This window comes from Durio zibethinus, chromosome 5, assembly GCF_047325235.1.
Source record: "Durio zibethinus cultivar Kanyao isolate XHJ-2024 chromosome 5, ASM4732523v1, whole genome shotgun sequence".
NCBI lineage: Eukaryota > Viridiplantae > Streptophyta > Magnoliopsida > Malvales > Malvaceae > Durio > Durio zibethinus.
The window spans coordinates 34,901,840-34,919,860 of NC_143166.1; the positions used below are offsets into that span (position 1 = coordinate 34,901,840).

At 35.6% G+C, this 18,021-nt stretch overlaps 2 protein-coding genes across 2 annotated transcripts; both read left to right on the forward strand.

Annotated features, from left to right (window-relative positions):
- The first annotated feature begins 822 nt into the window (after positions 1-822).
- On the forward strand, positions 823-13,936 carry GRL (transcription activator). Its single transcript, XM_022869530.2, has 24 exons — positions 823-1,042; positions 1,416-1,857; positions 1,960-2,034; positions 2,357-2,437; positions 2,724-2,804; positions 2,987-3,069; positions 3,596-3,680; positions 4,437-4,562; positions 4,722-4,829; positions 5,418-5,462; positions 5,543-5,685; positions 6,527-6,659; positions 7,067-7,177; positions 7,448-7,526; positions 8,193-8,386; positions 8,963-9,108; positions 9,661-9,742; positions 9,825-9,935; positions 10,200-10,325; positions 10,408-10,547; positions 10,634-10,730; positions 11,061-12,052; positions 12,488-12,700; positions 13,110-13,936. The coding sequence occupies exons 2-24, from the start codon at positions 1,441-1,443 to the stop codon at positions 13,603-13,605; spliced, it is 4,164 nt and encodes a 1,387-aa protein (XP_022725265.2). The 5' UTR covers positions 823-1,042; positions 1,416-1,440; the 3' UTR covers positions 13,606-13,936.
- A 1,565-nt stretch (positions 13,937-15,501) lies between these two features.
- LOC111282599 (UPF0481 protein At3g47200-like) lies at positions 15,502-17,599 on the forward strand. Its single transcript, XM_022870750.2, has one exon. The coding sequence runs from the start codon at positions 15,763-15,765 to the stop codon at positions 17,398-17,400; it is 1,638 nt and encodes a 545-aa protein (XP_022726485.2). The 5' UTR covers positions 15,502-15,762; the 3' UTR covers positions 17,401-17,599.
- Positions 17,600-18,021: the final 422 nt, after the last annotated feature.

An 18,021-nucleotide genomic window follows, 5' to 3' on the forward strand; every position in this document is an offset into this window, starting at 1 on the left:
TATTTATTAATGAAATAATAATATTTGATTTATTGAATAAAATATATATTTTATTATATCAAATATAAACTTCGAAAAAGATATCAATATTAAATTAAATCAAAAGTACTATGGTTCATTTGAAACGACTGGTTCAAAAAATAAGGTTGTTTGACAAGTTAATTATCCATTATTACACTCATATTTTAACCGTAAAAAAAAGATAATGATGGTGGGGTAATGTCGAAGCCAAGTATGTGGGTCCTACTCATTACCTAAAAATAACCTGATCCATCCTTGTCGTATAGGCACTGCTTAACTTCTCCCACTAAACCAAAAAAGTCAGCTATATAGGTACTAAAATATTTTATTATTTCTTATCTTACGTATATATTTTTAAAGAAAAATTATTAAATGGAGTATCAATTACAAATAAAATTAATAGAATAATATATATTTTTTATGCTATATTTAGAAAAAAAATTAATTAAAAAAATAGAATATATATTAACATATTAATCTCATTTATAAAATTATCAAATAATTTTTCAAAACTGGACCTACCAATTCATGTGCTCCACTAATAGGCTTGGGATTTAATCAAGTACTCACGCCTGCACCATTCCAAAAAAGTTTTCCGACAAACAGAAGGCCGCCAACTGTAAATTTCGTTCTTCAACTTTGACCTAGCGCTATTCTTACCGTTACGGACGCGCTACTTTCTCAATATTAGAAAAATAAAACAATAAAAATAACAAAAAGGTTCGCCGATGTTTCTAATTTTATTACAAATAAACCGTCACTGAAAATAATAAAAAGAAACGACTACGTCTACTGCCAAGTAAGTAACGATCTCTGTTTCTCTTTCAGATCTGGAGTTGGTGCTCTTTAAAGACCAGAAAAGAAACCCCTTCTTTTCAAACCTAAACCTCTGAATTCCAACCTTACTTTTTCTCTTTCTTGCATTCTCAACACCGATTCTTTGTTTCTTGCTTTCTGTCTCTGGTTCTTTGCAAAATGTGGTAAAGAAGAAGGCATCGTTGAGCTTCAAGCGAATGCTGTGGTAAAAATCCTTTCAACTCACACGCTTTTACTTTATGTTTTAAGTTTCTAATTTTGGATTTTTTCCTTATTTTGGGGGGTTTTTTTTGGATTTTTTGTTAGTTTGTTTTAACATTGCACTATTCCTTTTCTTTTTTTTTTTTACTTTGAGTTTGAAATATTTGTATTTTTTTACTTTATTTTCTTCGTTAAGCATGTTTGTAGTTAATCAAAGTGAAAGTTGATGACTTTCTGACTGAATTAAGGCATTGAATTCTTCCTCTTTGAATTGAGTGACCTGAAAACGGGGGAAAAAAGAGAGAAGAGAAACTCTATATGGTGCAGTTTGTGGGAGTATATATAATTATGGTCCTAATTGGAGCTTCCATTTTCAGAAACTTTGAGTGAATTGATTCATTCATGGCGAAATCGCGGCAATATTATTCTTCCCAAGATTCATCCTTGTCACCTACGGGTGGGAGATCGAGGGAATGGGAGGGTCCATCAAGGTGGACTGAGTACTTGGGTCCTGAAACGACTCCTCCTTTGACATCTAGGACCTCTAAATACATGAATTCTGATGGACAAGTCCAGAGTTCAGGTGGTGGATCCCATAAGGCCTTGAACATGCAGTGGGCAGGGCAACTGATTGAAGTTGCAGACGGCCTTATGGCCAAAGTTTACAGGTTAAACCAAATCTTGGACTACCCGGATCCTATAGGTCATGCATTTTCGGAAGCATTTTGGAAAGCGGGTGTGTTTCCCAACCAGCCAAGGATTTGTATATTGCTCTCAAAAAAGTTCCCAGAGCACTTCAACAAACTGCAACTTGAGCGTGTAAGAATTGAATTTTACATGTTGCTATACACAAAAGTTTGGTGGCTTTTTTCTATTGGTGAGTATCTGACTGTTCTATTATCTTGATAAATGTTGGTGCAGGTTGATAAGGCTGCTTTGGATGCTTTGAGTGATAGCGCAGAAGTTCATTTGCAGAGTTTGGAACCATGGGTTCAGGTGAGGGGTTACTTGCCCTGCAAAAACATAATCCTACTTTTGTATTATCAAAAATGGCATTTAAGGCCTATCAGAATTCATTCACTTCCTAGTTTAAGACTAAATTTTAGGATTTAGTGTCATAGCCATCTCCTATATGTGTCACTGCATAATTTAAGTTACATAGTGTCTTGTTGGCATCTTATTAGTTATATAGGCTGGATAACGTTAACTTTCTTGGTCTTCAAAAATACTGTTAGGTTTCTTCCTTACGCATAATTAGATTATGAAAATGGTTTGTTGAATCCTTGTAATAGTGATTGGTTTGTTTTCCGTGGATTAGCTCCTTCTTGATTTGATGGCATTCCGAGAACAAGCTTTGAGACTCATATTGGACTTGAGTAGTACCGTTATCACCTTGTTGGTAAGTGTGAACTCACTCTTCTATGTTGCAAGTCTTATGTTGCTTTTCAAAACACCGATTTGGTCCACCTGCATTTTGATGTTTGACTGCATAGGAGGTGAGAAAAGAAGTGATATCAGACCCATCATGTATCTAATCTAACTAGGTCCTGCTGATAGGTTTTTTGTTGTATCCTTCCTGATTAGAATAAAAATCTTGAAATTTTTATTGTCGAGGTGAAGTTGAAGAAAATGATGACTAGTTTCTGTATTATTTCTCTATTAACTTGGTACGGTCTTTTTTGCAGCCTCATCAAAATTCTCTTATACTACATGCATTTATGGATCTCTTCTGTTCCTTTGTTCGTGTCAATCTTTTTTCTGAGAAGGTAAGTCTGCCATGCATTATATTTCTCCTTGTGTGCAAGCACAAGTTTGCATGAGTTTGTGTGTGTGAGAGACAGAATCAATATTACTTACTTGAAAACTTATAGCTGTTTTCTGAAACAAGTATTTGCATGAAAAAAAAAGTGTTGCCGGTTTGCTCATGGACTTGATACCTTAATAACAGTTACCAAGGAAAATGATGCTGCAAGTTTATAATCTTTTGCATGCCATGTCAAGAAACGAACGGGACTGTGATTTTTATCATCGGTATGAACTCACTCACTACCTTTTAATCTTGCAGTTTGCTTCTAAGTATGTTGCAGTACATTTAATTGATTTCTGGCTGGTATATATTTAAATGCTTGAGGGAGATTCCTTTTTTGTTTTTTTTTTTTTTTTTGAGGAAACTTGAAGGGTAATTACTTTATAGCTAGTTTTGATATAAAAACATACATTTGTTTTTATTTATTTTACTGTTGTGATTAGAAGACTGGAGCTTGAAGAAAATACTGTATAAACAATATGACTTTAAAATATTTACTACTTAGTTAGTATTATGCCTTAATGCTGGTTAGTTAATTAGTTTATTTAGCACATGACATTTATTATGACGGAAAAATCATCTTCTTTAGGATAAATGAAAGTTCCTCCCCTTTTTTATGCGAAGAAGTCATATTTATAATATGGTTGATACTGCTTTTACTTGAACATTTTTTAAAAGCAAATTGTCATATGATTGTTATTCTTGCATATTTGCAAGTAATATGGGTAATTTTCTTCCTCTGAATTTCAGGTTGGTTCAATTCATAGACTCTTATGATCCGCCATTGAAAGGATTACAAGAAGATCTCAATTTTGTCAGCCCACGTATTGGAGAGGTCATTTTCATGCTTTATCCAATGAACATGATTTTTATAATGTTCCTTGTTTTCTTTTACATTTATTTTTGATATATAACAAGATAATGATTGTTGGTGATGTTTCTGCTTCATTTTGCCCAAGTATATGCTTTGTAGTATCCTTGTCTTTTAGCCAGAAATTTTCTTCAAGTTCTCGAAAATATTAGCTGCTGGCCTGGTTTTCTGAAAGTGACCATGCCTACGTAGTGAGGAAATCTCCTCCCTGGTACTCTTGTCACCATTTATATTGATTTGTCTCTTTTCAGATTCAAATCTACTTTTTTCAAATAGTTTCTATTCTTTTTTTTTTTGGAAATGATTAAAGATTTAGTCAACCATCTTGGGAAAGTTCTGGAAGAAAAGATCAATCCTCCTTTTCTTAAGATTGCGGATTAGGTCACCATCTCCATGTAGCCAAGATTCTGTTTGATGTAAATGTTTGTAACTGCCTCAAAGGAACAAAGAAATATTAACAATGCTTGAAATGGTGCTTGTAAGTTGTAATTAAGGATATAAATTTCTAATGTAGGATTATCTTTTTATAAAGTTCTACTACATATATAAATGCCCACTAGTTAGAAAGCTTTTGTCTAGTTTTGTGTTAGTGTGGTGGTTTTTGTCACTTAAATATTGAATGATTGTTGCAGAACCTTATCTTTCCAAGAGCTTTAATTCCAAGAGTCACATGTGTTTATGTTAGAGATAGTTACTGATTGTTCCAATCTGTATTTCCAGGTTTTAGAGGCTGTGGGTCCTATTATTTTCCTATCCACAGACACAAGGAAGCTGCGAAATGAGGGATTTTTAAGTCCTTATCATCCTCGGTATCCGGACATTCTTACAAATTCTGCTCATCCAATGGTAAATACTGTTACTTGGAAAGATTTTGAGATTCTTTAAGATGTTTGTATTTTCCAGATAATTTCTGTTCTAAATTATTTTAGCAAATTCAAACTTTCTTTTTCCTAAAAAAGACTGCTTATTGTAACTGCATTTCTGACATCTTTTTCTATACTGCAGAGAGCCCAAGATCTGGCAAATGTTACTGCTTACAGGGAGTGGGTATTACTTGGATATTTAGTTTGTCCTGATGAGCTGCTTCGTGTCACTAGCATTGATATTGCTCTGGTAACCCCCTGATAATTCTTTTTGTTCTTTCTTCTCTTGTTGTGTTTAGTTTGCAGTTCAGATTGGTATATATGCCAATGGGTAAAATAACAATATTGATACAAATTATACTTTTTTCCTTTCAAGCTTTTTTTCTTCATACGAAAAAATCTTATAAAAATTGCCTATATCTGCATACAGGATTAACAATGTGTGCAGTGAAATAAACCAAATTATTTCTCAAAAAACAGTACCTCAACCACTTTAATTGGTGGTTTATCTCTACCTCTCTTCATTAAACCTCTGAACAGCTGTATTATGACTCATGTAGTTTGGCTTCTTTCTTTAGATAATTATCAGTTGAATATAATTTTTCCGGGCATATACTAGCAAATAAGTTATACCCATCATACAGCTGAGAAGGCTGAACTTAGAGTTCTTGAATCTTAGTAAAACTATTTGCACTCCTTTTGGGCTTTGGATTGTTCTGCTGGAAAGTGATTGGCTGTCATTATTTGTGACTTTTCATTTTTTTCTAAGCACCTATATTTATTTCATTATTGTCTGTTCTGTCCTTCTGTTTGCTTATTTTTCCCTAATGGCTTTCAGGTTGTACTCAAGGAAAATTTAGTTCTTACATTATTCAGGGATGAGGTAAGTTTTACTTTCTGAATCTGAAACTATTTTTTCTCAATTATTAATGGCTGACTCTTCTTGTAATTTTGGGCATGCAGTATGTACTATTGCATGAGGATTATCAGTTATATGTTTTGCCTCGGATATTAGAGTCAAAGAAGATGGCAAAATCAGGGCGGACGAAACAAAAAGAAGCAGATTTGGAATATAGTGTGGCCAAACAAGTTGTTAAAATGATAGGGTATGATAAGTGCCAGGATCTGTACTATATTCTCGTTTTACTTTTATGAGCTGTGATTAGAAATTGCAGAGGAAGAACTTATCATTTTGATGGTTTTCCTTTGTTCTCAGTGACACCATCATTTTGTAGCTTTATTTGTTTAATTGGTATGTTCTAACCTTCAATTTGTATAAATATGCCATAGAATTTTGCTAACTTGTCATTGAATGTGCAACTAGGACTAAATAGGTCTTGCTATTTACCACTATAGCAGCCCTCTGGAATCTGGAAGTTAGAGGGATGCAAAAGTCAAGTTCTAAGGAATGTCATGTAAATGTGTACTTGGTTGAAGATTAAGTCCAACCGAAAATCAAGTTCTTGGTAATGCGATGTTTAAAATCACTTTGCAAGTTCACATAAAGTTAGTATACAGTGGCAGCGGAAGAAGAGAAGAAACATACAGCTATAGAGGGGATGGAGAATAGAAAGATGTCTATGTCCAATGATGTTGTTTTAGATTAAAGTTCATAGTTCTAACTATGGTGCAAGTCATCGGATGTGATGACTAATATGAATCAGAAAAAAAAAAAAAAAGAGAGAAATGCAGAAGACATGGCTTAAAATTCAATACATAAACCTATATATATGTTCACTGAGAAGACTGAATTGTGTTAATCCATATAAAAAAAGCAATCAAAGAATTTCAAGACATGAAAACATTTGATCTTTCTTTGTCTTTATGCATTTAATAAATATTTTATAAGATTACATAGTTTTTTTAAAGCTGTTGTTTCCTGTGGTTTCTGATCTACATGTCATCTTCAGCTTTAATATTAAATGGTAAATTGGTTTATGGTCTCAGTGAAGTACACGAGCAAGCATTGATATCATGTGATGCTATACACCGTGAGAGGAGAATACTACTAAAGCAAGAAATTGGTAGGATGGTGCTCTTTTTCACTGATCAACCAAGTTTATTGGCTCCAAACATTCAGGTATGATTGGTACCAGACTCGTTTAAGAACTCCTTCCTATTTAAATTTTCTCCTAGTGTGTTTCTTTCCTTCTAAAGCCTTCTTTTTTTGCGTATATTAAATTGTTCTCTTTAAAAATAAGCTCTGGATATGTAAATAATGTTTCTTGTATCTTAATTTCCAACTGGTTGGGATAGTAATGCTGTTAACATCCATTAGCCAAAGCGTTTCATCAGTTGGGCAGCATGCCTTGCAACTTTTATTGGCATTGTTTTAATTTATATATACTTCAGGAGGATATCTAACACCTTACTCTCACTGCTATCTTAACTTTATTGGCCTAAAATTACCTAATTTACTTGTATAAATTATAGAGAGAGAATTCTTCTTCTTGATGTTTTGTTTAATAATTTTCTGCTTCCCCACAGATGGTTTTTTCCGCCTTGGCATTGGCTCAATGTGAGGTTATCTGGTATTTTCAACATGTAGGAATTGCATCATCAAAATCAAAAGGTGCTCGAATGGTTCCAGTTGACATAGTAAGTAAAGTTTTTGGTCCTTATATCAATAAACCTTTTCCTTGAAGATATTTTGGCATTCTAGTTTGTGTCCTTTTCTTGTCCTTGGTTTTGCTTGTATTAATATTTAATGTTGTTGTTGGTCATTAATTGATTCTTTTCCCTTTCTTGTAAACTTTTTTACGGCTTCTTCTTCTGAATGAATAAATTGAATTATGTTATCACTAAATCTATCTTTGTGATTAAGATAACATAACCAGTTGCTTAACTTTGACAGATGATTTGTTGCAGGATCCAAATGATCCAACTATTGGGTTCTTGTTGGATGGAATGGACCATTTATGCTGTCTAGTGCGCAAGTATATTGCAGGTAGTCTCTTTTTTTATATAAACAAACTATTGACAAGGGTGAATAAATGAAGTTTACTTTTCATCTAGAAGATGCATGTTATAGACTTTTCATCTAGAAGATGCATGTTATAGATAGACAAATATGAAAAGATCTCTGAGTATGTGTCGACGTGAATGTGTAACTTTCAAGATGCTGGCATTTCTTGTGTCAAAGGCTGAAGGATGGTAAAGGCATCTTGGAAGGAGAGAATGCAAAAGCATTCCCTCAAAATGTGGGAACATGGAAAAGAAGGCAGTAGACTACACCATGGCATCATAAATCCATCAAGGAGGCCTAAATGTCACCAAAAGCTTCCAGTGCATCTGCCTTTTGTTAAGCAAGAAACATCCATTTTCATTCCCTCATCGAAATAAATATCTTTCAAATAAAAAACTTAGTAAGCAAAATCTAGGCCAAAGCAGGTCTACTCCCTGTTACTGGGTAAAATCTTCGAAAATATAGTGTCTGTTAACACTGATGCCATGGCTAATGATTTAGTTATAAATTTATCTCTATTTCTATTCACTGCTATAATGTTGGTCACATGCTTTTCAGTGCTGATATTACACTATGCTGTTCTTTTAATGCATGAAAATTTTCACACAAGTTAATTGTAATTTTAAGATTTTACATCTTTCAATGCAGCAATTCGAGGTTATGCATTATCATATCTCTCTTCCTGTGCTGGTAGAATCCGGTTTTTGCTTGGAGCTCCTGGAATGGTGGCTCTTGATCTTGATGCAACCTTGAAAACACTTTTTCAGCAGATTGTCCAGCACCTTGAAAATATACCCAAGCCGCAGGGTGAAAATATTTCTGCAATCACATGTGACCTATCTGTATGGAATCTATAAACCATTTTTTCCGCTTTCAAGGATGAATCCATAAATCTATACTAAATAATAATAGGAATAGCTGAGTTTGGTGTAATATGTACTGCCTATGTAGCTAGTATTAGCTGACGTAGTCTCTCTAGTTGCATAGCCTTTTGTTCATAGTTAATGGCATATTAAGCCACAAGGAATAGTTTATATATATAAATATAATATTCATACATACATATATATATGTGTGTGTGTGTATTATATTTGTGAAATGATTCCAACTTATGCATCTACTTGGTCCACAAATATGTGCTCCATGTTTTACTATAGTTTTCAAAGATATTCTCTTATACTGGTTCCTCTCTGATTGTAGGGAACGTTGGACATTGAACTTATTCTCTGTTATTTAAACACCTTTGTTCTCTGATATACATGTGCGGGAGAACATTTTCATCCATTTTATTAAAGTTGTTTTAGAAGTATTCTTTATGCTGCTGTTATCACTTTGCTTTACCATTACCAAAATGCATCTAGAAGTAGCTTGTTTATGATTGTTTGCCTAATCGAAAATCATATGTGATTCTTAACCAGGACTTCCGTAAAGATTGGTTGTCTATATTGATTATTGTTACATCTGCTCGATCATCTATAAACATAAGACATTTGGAGAAAGCTACTGTCTCCACCGGAAAGGAAGGGTTACTATCAGAAGGAAATGCGGCATACAATTGGTCCAGGTGCCCTGACTTTGATTCACATGATAACTCACCCAAATACATTAACTGCACTCAATATGTTTTGTGATATGGGAAAATAAATTTTCATTTCGTTTTTAAGGAACAATTTACTTTGAAAAGATGAGTTATACAGTAGTTTTCATGTGTTTTTTGCATATTGGGAACATCAGTTTGTTTATGCATAGCTGTTGTAGCATGTGTTAACAGATGTTGAGAATGATGATACTCCAGCATTGCCACTGTTACCAAGGAAAATTTTTTAACATATAATGTATCTTATCTCCAATAATTGATATTTGAAGGTCTTCATGAATGGAGCAATTGATAGAGTTCATGATAAACCCGCATGTCCAGTTTTCTCATTCCTTCGAAAACAATTCTTATGTCCAAAGTCACTCTTTTGTCTGATCTGGAAATTCTGTTAAGTAAACTCAATTTCATATTCTTTCAAAATTAAAAGCCTATCAACCTAACACCTAAACAAACTCATACAGTTTTGTTTTGTTATGTTAAAAACACAGTGATAAAATATATGGATCTTTTTCAATGCAGATGTGTTGATGAATTAGAGTCTCATTTGTCAAAGCATGGTAGTCTCAAAAAGCTATATTTCTACCACCAACACCTTACAGCAGTATGCTTTGAAACTCTTTTCCTGTTCTTTCTATTGAAATATCTTGCATGTAATAGTGACTTCTATAAACCTGTTGTAATAGGTCTTTAGAAACACTATGTTTGGACCAGAGGGGCGTCCCCAGCACTGCTGTGCATGGCTTGGTGTTGCTAGTAGTTTTCCAGAGTGTGCATCTTCAATTGTTCCAGAAGAGGTAATGATTTAATTAAACCAGCAGCATGAAACACCCCAACCTTTCCGCACATGTCATAGTCTTTCATCCTCTATTATTCAAGTGATTGCACAAACTCCACACGTTGGTGTACTTACCATTCTGACAAGTTATGACTTACGACCTGTATTGTTTGGAGAGTATTAATGCTTAATCTCTAGTATCTCTTTTGTTTTTTCCTCTAATTAGAAGGAAACATTAAAGGGGGAAAGTTGGTATCTGCTTTATATTTATCATAATAATCAGGTGACAAAAATTGGGCGAGATGCAGTCCTATATGTTGAGTCTCTCATTGAATCAATCATGGGAGGATTGGAAGGTCTAATAAACATCCTTGATTCTGAAGGTGGATTTGGGGCTTTGGAGATGCAGGTTGGTATTTAATTCATGTTCCAGTATAAACTACTTGAAGATGATTACCATTTTATAAACCTAAGTTTTCAAGTTATCTCAGCTTCTTCCAGAGCAAGCAGCATTTTATTTGAATAATGCTTCCAGAGTTTCAATTCCTTCAGCAAAATCCCCAAAAGGAGCAGTTGGTTATCCTTTGCCAGGCCATGAGAGTTATCCAGAAAATAACAATTCAATCAAAATGTAAGGCGCTTGCCTGAACTTTTCCTTTCTTTGCCGTGATCATCTGGATCAATAAGTTAATAGTGTCAACTCTTGTTTTATTCTAGGTTGGAGGCTGCAATGCAGAGGTTGACCAATTTGTGTTCAGTCTTGAATGATATGGAACCTATATGTGTTCTGAACCATGTCTTTGTTCTGAGGGAGGTGGGTTGTGCTAAATCTGTCTCTGGCCCTTTTTTGTAGCGGTAGTTAGATGTGAGCCTGGCCTGTTGGTTTCCTAGAATATGTTTCCATTTCATTTACAATTCCACTGATAGGTTCCAAGTTGGCTATTATATTCTGCTAACTTGCTTGGTAAATTGGTGTTCAAGTTATTAGGTGGTTTTTTTAAGCGGCTATTTAACATATTAGTTGAAAGCAAGATTATCTTGCTTATTTTTCTTGTTGTGGTGTGGTCATCTGTGGTCAAATATTCCAAGAAGGCCATTAGGTAATTCATATGTTTTAATTATAATATTCTCATCATATGTGCAGTACATGAGGGAATGCATCCTCGGGAACTTCAGAAGGAGAGTACTTGCAGTACTGAAAACTGATAATGATCTTCAAAGGCCCTCTATTCTAGAATCACTGATCCGCAGACACATGAATATAGTCCATCTAGCAGAACAGCACATTAGCATGGATCTAACACAAGGAATTCGAGAAGTTTTACTCTCCGAGACCTTCTCCGGACCTGTTTCTTCTCTGCATCTATTTGACAAACCAGCAGAGCAACATACTGGATCAGCCACAGAGGTTGTCTGCAACTGGTACATAGAAAACATCGTGAAGGATATGTCCGGTGCTGGAATTCTGTTTGCACCCATGCACAAATGCTTCAAAAGCACGAGACCAGTTGGTGGATATTTTGCTGAGTCCGTCACTGATCTTGGAGAATTGCAGGCATTTGTTCGTATTTTTGGTGGTTATGGAGTTGACAGACTAGATAGAATGATGAAAGAACACACTGCTGCCCTGTTGAATTGCATAGACACATCATTACGGTCAAATCGTGAGTTGTTAGAAGCAGTTGCTGGCAGCATGCATTCTGGTGACAGAATAGAAAAAGAAGCTTGTTTGAAGCAAATTGTGGATTTGGATACAATAATTGGTTTTTGTATTGAGGCAGGACAGGCTTTGGCTTTTGATAAACTTTTAGCTGAAGCTGCTGGAGCTGTGCTTGAAGAAGGTGCGCCCTTATTTTATTCGTTGCTTGCTGGTGTAGTTAAGCACATACCTGAAGAAATACCTGAAAAGAGGGAAATCAGAAGAATGAGGGGGGCAGCAAACAGTGTTGCTCTTGCTGGTGATCATGACTCTGAGTGGGTTAGATCTATTTTGGAAGAAGTTGGAGGTGCAAATGATGGGTCCTGGAACTTGTTGCCTTATTTATTTGCCACCTTCATGACATCAAATATCTGGAACACGACTGGCTTCAATGTTGACACGGGGGGTTTCAACAACAATATTCATTGTTTGGCAAGGTTGGTTCCCTTTCTGATTTTCTTTTTTTTTTTAATAAAGAAAAAAAAAAATTTTGGGGTGACTGAGTTCCAGAGACCATGGGATGTTGCATTACAAACTGAATGCCTTGTAGCTAGTATATCTAACCCAACAAATATTGACTGGTTGGTTTATCATTTAATAGTTCAAAATCTCTCTTATAATTGTAAAATGAGAGGCTTGATAAGCCTCATGTAGGTGCTACTTTTATTTTGCATGGAATACTTCCTGACCTGCTCACCAGCTTTGGTTGTTTTTGTCAAAATTGTGGCTTCTTGATGATGTCATTCAGGAGACAACTTTCTATTAGACTGTTGATCATTACTACTCAAGCTTTGCTTCTGTATGGATTGTTGTGAAGAGAGGGGGTTGCAATATGATGTTTGACTGGAGTGCTAATAGTTTTAACTTGACAGGTGCATTAATGCTGTATTAGCCGGAAGTGAGCATGTTCGATTGGCACGTGAACGTCACCAGAGACAGTTGCTCTCAAATGGTCATGTTGGTAATGGTGACAGTTTGGATCCTGATATACGTGTGTCAGCAGAAGCTAGTATAAAATCTGCAATGCAGCTATTTGTTAAATTCTCGGCGGGAATTGTACTAGATTCATGGAATGAAGCTAACAGGTACATTATACTGATATCTGTACAGTCCCTTCATGCCATTTTTTTTCTTTAATTGTAGAACTTTCACTTGAGACCTATGCTAACCATAGCTGGAGCACTAGCGCTTACTGATGCTTCTGAAGTCTGCTTCAATTCCTCTTAGCATGTCTTAAAATACTATCTAAATCTTAATTTTGACATCTTCTTGACGGATCTTATTAATAAGCGTTTTTTTTGGGTACAATATTAATAAGCTTTTTAAAATGTCAACATATTGAGTTTCTTTTTGTTTGATAAATTTTATGAGCTATATTACATGTGAAACTTGAAACAAATCATGACAAACCAATATTGACATCTCATCTGTATGCATATCCTGTTGTTATAATACTATTGCGAAGTGTTGATATTCGTCCTTTGATATGTGCAGAACTCATCTAGTAGCCAAGCTTATTTTTCTTGACCAACTCTGTGACATTTCACCATACCTTCCAAGAAGCTGTCTCGAAACCCACGTTCCTTATGCTATTCTTCATTCAATATATAGCCAGTACTATGCAAACTCTCCTTTGATGCCACTGGCATTATTAAGTGCTTCACCTCGCCATTCACCTGCTGTATCGTTGGCACATGCATCCCCTATAATGAGGCAACCCCGTGGAGATTCAACTCCACAGTATAGTGCCAATGATTCAGGTTACTTTAAAGGATCATCATCACACAGCCAAGAGCACCCTTATGATGCCGAAAGTGGAAGTCTACGGGGAGTTGGAACTAAACATAGAAATGTTCGCCGGTCTGGGCCTTTGGATTACAGTTCAAGCCGTAAAGTCAAGTACCCTGAAGGATCGACTTCAGGAAGCACAGGTCCCAGTCCGCTGCCAAGGTTTGCTGTATCAAGGTCTGGTCCAATATCATATAAGTGAGATGATGGTCAACATCAAGAAGGAATACAGTGCTAAATTATCTGCCTCTTGTCAATGATTAGGAATTAGTTCATAAAATTAGGGTTCAGCACACAAATTTTGGTAAAATGTATATGTAAATGCCCTTGCACTGCTTTTATTACACTGTTCTTTTTCCTGTAAGTTAATGTTAAATATTATTTCTTGTGCCTAGGCTGTTTATCCAACCAGTTTCGTTGAAGCCAACCATTTATGGCGGTTGCGTGGTTGGTACAGATCTTAGTTTCAGCTACGATGCTGCCATTTGTATTAAAAAAATAAACACTAGGTTTGCCAGAGAAGGTGATTCTCATGGATCTCCCCGTGGATTATTTTGTGCTTTTCCTAACTGTACCTTAGCAAGTTGGCTACAGCCCTCTTTGCCTTGGCTTGAAGGGTTTGTGTTAAGAAATTCGGAATGGAATTGCCGCCATATTCATTATGGTCCGACCGGCTCTGGGTCTGTATGAATATTTTTTCATACTAACAGAAACCCATTAAGTCAAGGCAAAGGGGGCCTCCCAATTTCTCGCCCAAGACTCAACAAAAGTCTGTGGGCCGAGTATTCAAACCATTTCCTGGCATTCAAAGGGTGATCCAATCCTTCCTTCACAGCATTGATTGTAGATGGTTCTTCTATTTATGTCTTTCGGGATTGATTGTATATTACAATCAGTTATGACTATAAAACTTACGCTATGAAGTTGTTTAAGACATTAAAATACAAGCTCGAACAAGCACGTGGACGAAATAGGTTGGGAATATGCAAATACTGGACTTGCAACAAGCTGAGAAATGCATAATCAAAGTTGTGAATACACTTTAAGAGCATATACTACCACTGATCAGCGAAGATGATGCCTGTAAAATAAAGATAAAACTTGTAACTAGAGTTATCATCATAGTTTTTTATTTGTTTTGCTGTTCATACTCATGTTTGTAATTATACCTCTCTTTTTCTCTCCCTATATATCTCTCTTCAGGTCAATCAGTATATCATCTTCGCTTGCATGTCGTAGGTGGGAGGAAGATGAAATGGTCACCCAGTCAAAGCTAGCGTTGAAGCACATGTACATTTGCTGAAACTTAATTATATGTCTTCAATTTCCTTTGTGCTTTCTCCCTCTCTGTCTCTCTCCTCCTCTTTTATATCCTCATTTCCTTTGTCTTCCAATCCCAATGTTTTAGATAATTAAATTTAAGTTATATAATTTGTTAGCAAAATATTACTTCATTTGACTGATGAACTATGCCATGAAATGTCTTCACAATGGCAATCTGTTAAGTCAAATGCCAATGTTTTTTTTTTTAAATTTTATTTTCTATTTTGGTTTTTTTGGTACAGACAAATGGGAGCGTGCTATCAGTTAGTGAGCAAAATTCCTTAATAAAGAATATTAAGGAAATAAATAAAAGCAATTATGTATATTTAACCAATATATAAAAGCAATTTTGCTTAAATGATGTAATTTTGAGCTTCAAAAGGAAAAAAAAAAAAAAAGTAGCGTAGATACAATAAAAGTCAAGTAATTTTGAAAAAAAAGGGGGTGGGGAAGATTTTAATCCAAACCATAATTTAACCAATACATAATAGGCCATGATAATGTGTATTTTAACATGTGTTAAAATAAGGTAATTTTTGTACTGATGTTTTGACTAAATCTGCTTTTAGGATTATAAATTTTTTTAATTTAATGTGCTTCTTTTTTGCATATACTTAAAAGCTTGATTTTCTTTTTGAAATTTTATAATATTTTAGCTTTATTTGAAAAAAGGTTTATCAATTCCATCAGCGTAGCTGCATGACAACCAATCACCTTCACCAATCGATTGAGCCAAAGTTAGGTACAGAGAGAAGCGCAGAGATGGTAAATTCAACGGGAGAACAGATTCAAATAATAAATTTCATTAAAAAAAAATACGGTCTATATAAAGGTATTAATTTTGGCGGGCCATGCTCCGTTGCTACCCATTGGCAACGCCGCTGACAATCTATCATCGCTTCGAGGAAGTTGTTCCTTACTTAGTTGATAAAATAAAATAAAAAGACTTCAGCATTGACTCCGTGCATATCCGTCTTGAATTGCAAGTTCGCAACCTGATCGATTCTGACTGGTCTAGTACGTCTTTCATCTCAAAATGAGAAACGGCTCGCTTACAAGGTTGCTTTTGCCTAAGATAAGCAGAACCTTTCATGGCATTGCCAAAAGAAGGGATCCACAACACTTAAATCCAGGGGAACCCATTGGAGTTTCTAAGTGGAAAGCTGCGTTGGAGGAGGAGTTGGAGGTTAAATTTCCCAAAGACAGACAAAATGCCTGCATATACAGGGTCCCTGTAAACATACGTGAGGTGCAACCCAACGCCTATACTCCCAATATCATCTCAATCGGTCCTTACCATCATGGAGAGGAAAGATTAAAAGAAATGGAAGAGCTGAAATGGGAATTCTTTCATCGCCTGTTTCGTCTAGAACCGCCTAATGGGATCGAATTAGACCCAGTGATGAAAGCCATGGAAGATTTGGAGCAGGATGCTCGTAGGTGCTACTGGGATAAAGCTGAAAAACATAGCAAGGATAAATTTGTTAGGATGATGCTCTTTGATGGCTGCTTCATTGTCGAGCTCTTCAGAGAGTTAAAGCGGAACAACTTTCACCATGCCCGATCTGTTAAAAGGTGGATGCTGCCAACTTTTCGCCGAGATTTGATCATGCTTGAAAACCAGCTACCTCTATTTGTTTTACAGAAATTGTTCGAGTTGACCAGAAGATCAGACGAGTCAACCACATCTTTGGAAGACCTTGCCCTCTGCTTTTTCCATCCTCTACTGCAGAAGGAGTCAAACTTTGACGTGCGGAGCGTAAATGCTCAAGGATTTGAGAAAAGGCAGCACTTTATCGACCTTTTTAGGCTCAGCATCCTCCCAAGATACTTACCAGGAGCGGAGGAAACTGGCAAGACAAGTGAATATTGCAGTAAAGCAGCAAAACATACAACAGAAGAAGGAATAAAAACTAGCAAGACAAGAAATTCAAGCAACGGAGCAAAGAACATAGCAAGAGAGGGAATTACTGGAGAGGGAACTGACATGATGCGGTCCATGACGGAGCTGATGGAAACTGGTGTCGTCATAGAGAAAGCCATTAATTGTCCTCCATTGGATGTACGCTCTGAAGAAAGGTGGCTGAAAATCCCTCCTCTCTACATCGATGATTACAAAGGAACCCTGTTTCGAAACATGGTTGCCTATGAACAATGCCATCCAGAGTGCAAACCATATGTCACATCGTATTTGTTCTTCTTTGATGGGCTAATTAACTCAGCTCATGATGTGGAACTTCTTCGCCACAAAGGAGTTCTCCACCATTCTTTAGGTAACAACAAAGAAGTGGCAAAACTTGTGAATGGCCTCTGCAAGGAAATAGCAAGTGATGGTAGGGATTCCTATTTACAAAAAGTGGTATCCGATGTTAATTCTTATTATGATTCCTCTTATGCTAGGATTAGAGCACGGTTGGTGCACTATTACTTTAGAAGCTGGGTGGTTGGCATCTCCACTTTTGGGGCTTTGTTAGTCCTTTATCTCACCCTAATTCAGACCGGCTTTGGATTTATAGGCGACCACAAGAACCTTGAAAAACCCTTTCATCATTACCTTATGCATTGCCTGATTCTGCCTGTCTACCATCTATTTACGTTCAAGAAAGAGGACACGGATTCTAAGCCTGAGTCACAGGATGCTTCTAAGATAAGACATTGGATGTTTTCAGTTTGATGTACTTCTTTTTTAGCTTTTTCTTCGCCAAGTTTTATGTCAGATACAAAGCCCAGGCCTCAGAACTAGATACTAACTATTAGACATTAGTCAACCACAGCTTTGATATGGTGTAATAAGAAGGCTTTGGGTCTGCATCTTTTCTTAATTTTTTTTTCATTAACAATGAATGATAAGGGGGCTTTAATTTGATTGGGAATTGCTCTCTCTTTGATTACGTTTACATAGTTGAAAAATTATCTCTAAAAGAAACTTCATGGACGGTGAACTTGACCGCTGACTTAATTCATCATGTCTTCATCTGTAACTTACAATGTGCGAGATTATCTTTGATCTGAATTTTAAAATTTTACATTTGTAATTCTTTTTCAGTTTCCCAACCTCTTTTCAATCTTCAACAAAAAAATAATAAAAAATCATGGACGGTCTTCCAACTCTTTGTGGAAGAAAAGTTTTTTTTTTTTTTTTTTTTTTCCTTTTGAATGTTGGAAATTTTGAAAATTTTTTTTGCTAAATGCAAGGTAGCAGAGCCAGCAGTATCATATTCATACCCCTATCTATTGTGATTATTAAATTGATGATCATTTGTGTAATCTTTGCTATTTTATTTACATTTTAGTT

What these genes read in the sequence shown, in the direction of transcription:
- GRL (XM_022869530.2), top strand. Translation starts at nt 1,441, where the DNA reads ATGGCGAAATCGCGGCAATATTATTCTTCCCAAGATTCATCCTTGTCA. An exon ending in ACAAACTGCAACTTGAGCGT is followed by an intron (nt 1,858 to 1,959) that starts GTAAGAATTGAA and finishes ATGTTGGTGCAG; the next exon opens with GTTGATAAGGCTGCTTTGGA. An exon ending in ACCACCAACACCTTACAGCA is followed by an intron (nt 9,743 to 9,824) that starts GTATGCTTTGAA and finishes CTGTTGTAATAG; the next exon opens with GTCTTTAGAAACACTATGTT.
- LOC111282599 (XM_022870750.2), top strand. Translation starts at nt 15,763, where the DNA reads ATGAGAAACGGCTCGCTTACAAGGTTGCTTTTGCCTAAGATAAGCAGA.